Source organism: Henckelia pumila, chromosome 4 (assembly GCF_033568475.1).
Source record: "Henckelia pumila isolate YLH828 chromosome 4, ASM3356847v2, whole genome shotgun sequence".
NCBI classification, from domain to species: domain Eukaryota; kingdom Viridiplantae; phylum Streptophyta; class Magnoliopsida; order Lamiales; family Gesneriaceae; genus Henckelia; species Henckelia pumila.
This window is the reverse complement of record NC_133123.1, coordinates 41409560-41419088: the sequence shown is the minus strand read 5'-3', so window position 1 is coordinate 41419088 and position 9529 is coordinate 41409560. Positions and strand designations below refer to the sequence as shown.

Below are 9529 nucleotides of genomic sequence, written 5' to 3'. Positions count from 1 at the left end.
TGTTTTTAAATGTGTTGTGAAACACACATATTTGCTGAATATTAATGGTAGAGAGATTACACGGGGTACCAAATTAACTTCGAAATTTTTGGAATCTTTAAAAAAATCGGGATTACCCTCTCCCTACCCGACGGGATTCCGAACATTCGGGTCCCGACATTTTTCGGATACGGGGTCTGGAGGAGAAAAAAATCCCAATTCTTATCGGGACGGAAATCGGGTAAGGGGGTTACGGGACGGGTCTCGACCAGATCCCACCCCTAATATAATCGAGAACACCTTTAATCTTCCTGTTTGATGGTTTAAACTTGACTCTCCAGTATTTCCCAAGTGTACATTCTTCACAGAACCCCAGCTTTCCATTTACATCTTTTCCTAGAAGACTTTGCTTGTTTAATTGAATCAGTCCACGCTCACTCAAGTGTCCTAGCCTCTTGTGCCACAGGAGAATGTTATCCTTTGCTTTTAAAATAGTGTTTGCAGAACCATCAATGGTTTTTCTTTCTAGGAGATATAAACCATTTTGCTTGATACCTTTCATTTCAATCAATGATCTCTTCTTAACTTTCATGATTCCATTTTCAATACCAACTCTATAACCAGTTGAATCTAACATACCAACAGAGATTAGATTTCTCTTTAGATCAGGGATGTACCTTACATCTTGAAGGATTCTGTGGCAGCCATCACTCAATTTCAAATGAATGTTTCCAATACCCAAGATCCTTCATGCCACATTGTTTTCTAAAAGAACACTCCCTGCATCAACTTCATTGAATTCATGAAACCATTTTTGATTTGGTGTCATGTGAAAGGAACATCCAGAATTCATCACATATTTCTCATTGGATTCTGTTTTTGCAGCCAACATGACACTTCTGATGATTCATACCCATCTATTGCCAATGATGCATATCCTATTTATTTGTTTCTGTCTTGATCATTCTTTCTATTTTCAGGAAAATTTTGTTTGAAATGCATTTCTTTATGGCAAATGAAACATCTCAACTTGCCTCTGATCCTAGACCTTGATCTGCTTGGATAGTTTATGGATTCATTTCTTGAATCTTTCCTTTGTGATCTACCTCTTGTCATAAGTCCTTGTCCATTTACTTCTTCTTTAGTCTCATTCTTCCTCTGTAATTCTTTTGATAGTAGAGCTGATTTTACCTCTGCCATTGTTAACGTCTGTTTTTCCATATAGCATCGTGTCTACAAAAGTGTACATACTTCTTTGGCAACGAACATAACAACAAGATTCCTTGATCTTCCTCCTCAATCTTAATCTCGATATTTTTGAGATCAAGAAAGATCTTATTGAAGTCGTCCATTTGTTTTCTCAGATCTTTACCTTCTTCCATATGAATGGAATATAAAGATTTCTTCAGATACAATCGGTTGGCCAAATATTTCTTAAGATACAACATTTCAAGCTTGTTCCAGACATCGATTGTCGTCATTTTTTCAGTCACTTCTCTGAGGACTTCATCTCCTAGACTTAACAATATGGCATTGTGTGCTTTGGAGTCTAAACAAGCTGATTTCTTGGAGTCAATGATCGCAACAATGGCTTTCTTTCTAATTGTATCCACTAATCCGTGATGAACTAACAACGCCTTCATCTTTATTCTCCATAACCCGAAATTTTTTGTTCCATTGAACTTGTCAATATCGAACTTTGCAATAGCTACCATTCCTCTCGATCTGAACCTTGGCTCTGATAACAATTATTATGAAAAAACAATCTCAAGAACTAATGGAATCTTGGTTTTGCTACACTCCAATTTTAACAAGAACAATCATCGAAGCAATATGAATTGATTCAAAACAAATAAGATGAACTCAATCACTCACAAACACATCATAGAACATATATCACAAAGTGAGCAGAAAATGGATTACAAAAGAATTTACGTGTTTCGGTTTTTCAACATACATCCACGACAACCAAAACCCAGCAAGATTTTTTATTTCACACTTTCAATGATCAAATACATGGTGCAATATATACAATGCTAGCATTTATATATACACGAGTTAGATGGTTTTAACTTTCATAACTATTTTAAAACCAACTCTAACTAATTCTTGTTTTCTCCTTAGATACCAGCTATAACTCCAGCATCTTTGCTTGTGTATTATCAAGTATGTAACTTCCACATCCAAGACCAATAGTCAACATTTCTCTTGTGGCAGCTCAAATCCCCAGTTCGTAACCAAGGATCAGTCAGTGTTTGTGGATTTGACCATCGTAAGTGGAAATCATTTTTATGATTTTCAAATTTCGATTCATTCGAATATTGTTTCAACGTCAATTACATACACGAATACATGTCATTCCGAAATGTTAAAAAGAATGTCACGGATGATGAAAAACTGATCAAATGTCCGTTATTCTATCATTTATTGTCAATATGGATTGAAAGCAAACACCAATCCACGTCCAAGAAATGCATTTTCATAATTTGATACACATGTAATATATTAATGTAATTTTGGTATAAGTAGTCAATAACTTTTTTAATTGAGAAAGAATATATAATATCATTTCACTTATTCTAAGACACTAAATATATTGTTTGGAATGAAGAGACTGAGTCAGAACTATTTCTATTCTACTTTGATGGTTACCGACGTCGAAATTAAGAGAAATGACAAAGAGAGAGATTATGTGATTATTCAAATAGTTTGAGGTGGAAGTATAGTTTCTTAGCTTTTGAAGTTATATCTTTCATCGTACAAAACTTTATTTTTTAATATAACAAATTTTCCAAAGCTATACCACAATACATGCATGCGCGTGGAAGTTACTCATTAGGACATACGGCTAATTCTAGGTATGAATTGTTTGCATTATAATTCACCTTAGCAATGTTTAATGAATATGTTTATTTTAACTTTGTGTAACCAGTGTAACCTACAAAGTGCATCATAGGTATTTTAAATGAAACATGATCGTAACTGGAATGTTTCATGATTAAAGTGCATTCTCTTCGAACTTGATTCCAATATTTTTTTTAGTGTGTGTTTGGGGTGTTTTATTATTATTATTTTTAGATAGAGATGGTTTTATAACTTTAAAAAATGACTAAGAAGAAAAATTAAGAAGAGAATTTACGTGGAAGAGGTAACAAGGAAACTTGTATTTTACTAAAACTTTATAACGACTTTGGCTTAATACAAAATGGAAGATTTAACCCCCGGCCTATTTATACTAATTTCACCATCTTAACCAATTATTAAGATTATGCCAACACATATTGTAAGGTCCTGAAAGATTAAGTTATTAATAATGAAATTTGAGATTTCAATTCTATAATTTGGGAAAATATCAATTGGATAATTGATGAAAATTAGAGATTTAATTTTCGAGCTGAAAATATTTAATTTGAGAATTTACGGATTTGAGATTTAAATTTCGGGATTCTTAAATTAAAATATGGGAAATATTGGAATTGAATATTTGTGGAATTTAAGAATTAAATTCCAAGTTCCGAGAATGAAAGAAGATTTAATTCTACGGTGAAATCCGAGCAGGGATCAATTTGCAAATATTGAGAAGTTCAAGGACTAAAATGCAATAAGTCCGAAATTATTAATTTTGATCCGAGATTATTTAATTTGAGAATATTTAGAGTTTTGAATTAAATTCTTATATTCTTAAATTATTTAGGATTGCAATTGAATTAAATCGCTTGTCCGGGGACTAGTTTGCAAATAGGTCAAAGTTGAGGGACCAAAGTGCAATTTCCTTGCAATTGGCCCTTTATACGTGTGATATGCTTAGGATTTCATCAGAATAGTCATCCCTATCAGCAGCTATGAACCGAGAGAAAATTAAGAAATATCAAGGCAAGTTTTAACTTTCAAACCTTGATATCTTGTGATTCGGTTATCCGATTTCAATTTCGAAAATAGCGCTGCGATCCTTGAGACGAGAGTTTCGATTTGATGTAAGTATTATCTTGAATTATATTATTTCGAAATTCTGAATATTGGGGTAAATCAGAACTGCTCTTGAATATGTGCTTAAGAGATTATATTGATTTCTATATCGCAAACGAATCGAAGAACGGATGTCGTATGAACTTGTTATGAAGTTTCATAATTGTATTTGATCCTTTGCCTATTGATATAGCTGGTTTTTGATATTATGTTGCTGGTATGAATTGTATTTGAAGTGGATGTGATTGTTAGAGTTGATAGAGTTGAGTTTTGGGTTACCGGTTTTATACCGTTATACCGTCGGTTCAAGAATTTGATCAAGTTTGAGTTTATAGTGTTTGAACTGAATTAGTTAGGAGTTAATTGCTGATATATGCAGCATATTTACACTTCATATCAGATTGAATATGAATGTTTCGAGTTCGGAAAGCTATATTTCGAATCGGCCAAGAATTGAGCAAAGTTTGTAACTTGTTTTGCCTTGAAGTTTGAGATGTGATTGAGCAGATTTTTATGTGAGTTTGTAGCTGATATAAATAGCTTGATATGTTATATTTCAGATTTGTAAAGAAGTGATTTGGACTCGAGACTTTATCGTTTGAGAAACGAGGTCGAATAGCTCAAGATTGAAGTTATGCTACCTTGAAGATGAGATGATGAACTTGAGCAAGTTTGATTGCTATTCTTTGATGTAGGTTGTTCAGATTTGAAGCAACTACGACTCAACGAAACGAAAGGTATAAGATGACATCGAGAGTTAGGGATTCGATACTCGAGAATGATGCTTCTTGAGTTATCCCGAACAAATCACATACTTGTTTATGTACTTATTCTTGAGGTAGAACTTATGTTATTGTCGATCCATCATAGGTAGTGGATTTTTATTGCTTATGATATGATATGATATGATATGATATTGAATTGATTCTAATGCCAAGGTCAGATGGACCTTATTTTCGAGTCTGATGAGACGACGATAGATGGATATCCATGTCAAGATCGGATACGAATCTTGATGGCAATGATTTGAGATGAATCAATTCTTGTTAGCGCGCTATATAAATCTTTTGATTTGAAGTATGATTTGAAGTCTTCCTTGATATGTTCTGAATTGATTAAGATATGCATTATATTACTCTATTCTTGATTTGAAATGGTTAGAGTTGACATGTTTATATTTTAACGCATATATATGTCTTTTATACTGGGAATTATATTCTCACCGGAGTTTATCCGGCTGTTGTCTTGTTTTGTATTTGTGCACGATGACAGGTGGGGCAGGAGCTAGTCTGAAACGACAAGAGTAGCTCGGGAGAGAGATTTAGCATGTGTGGACTCGGGTTTTAGGTGTTGAATTGTTGTCACAGATTGAGTTGTAATCAAGTATAGCATGTTTATATACTTGTAGAACTTATTGTATAGCTAATTCTTTTGATAGCCTTTGCATTACTTGTTAATGTATAAATGCATGACATGGTTATTAGACTTGATTTACATATGTATACATGTTTTAGACTTGATATAACATGTTTTGGATTGATGAGTTATAGTTAAGAATACTTGGAATCACATTTTGACAGCAAAAAAACAAGAGCATTCTGCTGATTTTCTGAACAGAGCATGCCCGCTCGATCGGTAAGATTTGACCGATCGAGCGAGGCCCTTTTTGGCTAAAACCCGAGACTTGCAATTTTGTGCTCGTTCGATCGGTTAAGTTTGACCGATCGAGCGAGGTGCAGGTTTTAAAAAAAAAAATTTTTGTTAAGCTCTTGGTTAAGCATTCTTTTATTGTTTGATTAATGTTTATTGATCCTTTATTAATTAATCATGTTTAGTGATTAATTGCCCCAAGATTTGATTAACAACCCGAGATCCCCACACATATTCATGAATCTAACGAATATTATTTATTATATAAAATACTCAAAAATATTCTAACACAGTCTCAATACTTAAAATCCTAGATATATTTCTAGAATATGATCATACATATCAATTGAAATATTCTAGAATGTCACTAAATATTCAAATAGTTTATCTAGAACTTGTTCTTAATAATTTTAATCGAAACTATTTCTTCAATTTTTTTAGTCCAAACGTACATTAACGGACCAAAAATAAGTGTACTTCTCAACATCCTCTCTAATTGGGGAAGTTCACTTATTCAATTTTATCATCTTACTATGCATAATTCCCTAGCTTGAAATATTGATGAATCCCAACTGTTTTTTGATTGTCAGCTTCCTTTATCAAGTTATCTGTGTGAACGCCTGGTTGGTTAAGTTGCAACTTGTATCTATTTCATAATATGTTTTTCAAGGAATAGTTTTTGGGGGTTTCATCTCTTTCTCACGATAGTGCATGCCCATAAATTTCTGTCCATCTATACAATATAAGGGGGTATGGTTCGATTCTTTATTACTAGCAAACTACGTAAACGATAATTCATGTGCACAGATCAACATAATAAGCTATTTTTAAAAATATATAAATTATTTTAATTTTTTTTGAGAATATATCAAGTTATTAATTATGATTAACAAATCATTTGGTTGTTTTTAAAATTTAATAAAATAATTTTTATTGAATTGAAAGATATATTTGTCATCCATTAAAATGATAAGTGTAGTTACTCAAAGGGTTTATGCATTATTATATAGCATAGTTTTTATAATTTAATAAATAAAATTTTAAAATACTTTTTATTGAATTAAAAGATAGGATATTTTTGTCAATCCATTACAATGACAAAAGTAGCTATTTTAAACGGTTCATGTATTACTAGATAATATAGATATATAATATATATACCTTGCATAGTTGCATTTGGTTCTCCTTGTACGATGCCAAGAGGCCATGCCTGAAAGCACACGGATATTCAATCTCACATAAGTTCCAACAATAGTGATTCAAATAAACTTCCTATGATAGGTAAGTAATTTGGACTCATGCTCTGACATTGAGTTTAGATTTCGAACTCTGAGGTTCCGTTTGGACATGTATAATTAAAATAGTTTTTATTGTTTTATAAGCGAAAAAAATTCAAAATATGTGTTTGGATAAAATTTTTGTAAAATGATGTTGAAAAATATTTTTTAAAAAGTGTTATCAAAATATAGTTTTTAAAAGAACATTTGAGAGGTGTTTTTATATGTTTTCAGAATGAAACTATGGAAGATAAAAATGGACAACATTACTTTTAATTTGAAATGTTAAAATATTTTGTATAGAATAGTTGTCCAAACACATATTATTCTTAAAACATAAATTTTAAAATATTTTATAATTTTTTTTTAAAAAAAACACTTTTATAAAAATATTTTATTAGTACACGTCCAAACGAAACCTAAAATTTTGTGCACATGGCGGCCTTGGGTGAAAGAAGAATTATACATATGTTAATTAAAGAACGGTGATGCTATACAAATTACTCAAAATTAACTATTCCTTCTACATAGAGTTCGTTGGTTGTCCTACTTTTGTCATGTTAATTTTATGGTAACTAATACCTTTTTGTTGTGCTTGAAATGTGATTTTTCTAAATGCGACTTGTTAGAACCTAAGGCGTAACATGACTTGATCTTCGTCAATTTTTAGATAAAAAGGATAAGATTATTCCCCCAAAAAAAAAGGAAGAAAGAAAGAAAGAAACCCTTAATTTGGCAAATACTATTACGTACGGATATTCTTTTTGAGTTTGACGCTGGAGTCTGAAAAAGTGAAAATCGAAAGATCTTTAACTTAGAAACAAGTTGATAGAGTAGCTAGCATATATCAACATGAAAGAAAAATTATTAACTTAAAAAGTAATTATAACTTAATATTCCTATTTTTAGTGCTTAGGAATGGGTTGTACTCAAATTTTTATTTTGAAAGATCCGGGACATTCGGTACCACCGAAGTGGGTCAAGAGACATCGAACCAGATCATGAGAAGCATCGAACGTAGATCGAAACATTCAATCAAATTTTTAGGACATGCAGATTAGTGAGGTGACAAAAGTACACAAACACGTGGAGGATCGGATCTATATATCGTATAAACCAAGAGAAGATCCAGAGACGACGACTTTTTGAATCTGGGCTTGAAATTAATGCTAGAAAGATTCAACGAGCATATAAGTGCTCAAAAAAGCAACACCGATTGTGAGGATGAAGAACAATTTTATAGATCGAGAGGAACTTGCACAGGCTTTTCTTTTGTTCACTTCTGTTGCAAGAAGTTTGCTTTCAACACATCATGAGACGATTCATTTCTATACTTTTTGTTTAGATCAATGTCATTTTAAGTTGTGAATTGGATCGGACTTGACTTGAAGTCTATTTCAACAAACCAAATATACTTATTCTCAGTGTTTTGAAAAATGATATATGTTCAGCAAAATTTATGCTTAAAACACGAGTAAGACACAACTTGGAATTTAAAGAAATGAAAAACAATTAAAATTGTGATTAATGTTATTAATTGTTTAATAGGGGGAAAAATTAATGAGTTTTTTAGTTTCAATATGAATATAAAAAAAAATTATAGTAAAATTGGGGCAAACATATGTTTAATCTCATAGTAGTTTCGTGTAAACTTGAAAAGCATGACACTTGACCTCACTTTTTAAAATCTTGATTATAACACATCCATGCGGCATAGAGAATTATGCATGATCTTTTAATCAACATTTCAATTCAGTACATCGGTTATATGGGAGTTATTTGCATCAAATATCTCTGTGAAATATTGAAAATGCAAGCTTCTTTCCTGTGAAATTTTAATAGACATCTTCAACTCTGACCTTTTATAAAATTAGCACATGCGCCCCTTCATATGAGCGATTGTTGCACATGCACCCCTCATGCGACTGGGTCAATATTTTGATTTTTTTTGCACCAAATACCCCGGTGAAATATTAAAATTATATATTTGATCACTTGAGAGTATAATTTTTAAATCTATTCAACTCATAAGATCCAATTATAAAATATTTATTAAATATTTACATTTTATGAATTTTTATTTTTATTTTAAATTTATTATTATTAATTAATTTGTTTCAAAAAAAATATTATTACTATATCTTGATCTCATTATTTTATTAAATCACTTCATATTTTTAATTTCTCCATTAAACATGCATTCACAAACAAAGATTTAAATATCTAAACGTACAAAAATATTGAACCAACATGATAAGTTCATGCATATTAATTTTTCAATTTAAGATTATATATGTTGAACCAAAATCTAAAATTTTCGAAAATATGTATTGCACAATTTGCAGTAAATAATTAAAAAAATAAAGTGGTTATATAATGATAAAATTTACCGTTAAAATATATTTTTTGTATAACTAATACTACGATAAAATAACTAATATATTTCATAGTTATTTAATTAAAAATATTATTTTATTCAATTAAATATAGAATTAATAGTAAATTTAATCATTATATAATCATTTTATTTTTTTATTATTTTATTGCAAATTGTGCAATGCATCTTTTTAAAAATTTAGATTTTTATTTAATACTATATAGTCCTAAATTGAAAAATTAATATGCTTGAACCTATCATTTTAATTAGTTTAATATTT

At 30.7% G+C, this 9529-nt stretch overlaps 1 protein-coding gene and 1 long non-coding RNA gene across 2 annotated transcripts; one reads left to right on the top strand and one right to left on the bottom strand.

Moving 5' to 3' along the window:
• Positions 1-229: 229 nt before the first annotated feature.
• Positions 230-1179, bottom strand: LOC140860921 (uncharacterized mitochondrial protein AtMg00300-like). The gene is made up of 2 exons (XM_073263919.1): positions 1086-1179; positions 230-609 (listed from the first exon to the last, which is right to left on the bottom strand). The coding sequence occupies exons 1-2, from the start codon at positions 1177-1179 to the stop codon at positions 230-232; spliced, it is 474 nt and encodes a 157-aa protein (XP_073120020.1).
• A 2635-nt stretch (positions 1180-3814) lies between these two features.
• LOC140860176 (uncharacterized) lies at positions 3815-5376 on the top strand. The gene is made up of 3 exons (XR_012143618.1): positions 3815-3953; positions 4506-4682; positions 5218-5376. It is a non-coding gene; the product is annotated as an uncharacterized lncRNA (long non-coding RNA).
• Positions 5377-9529: the final 4153 nt, after the last annotated feature.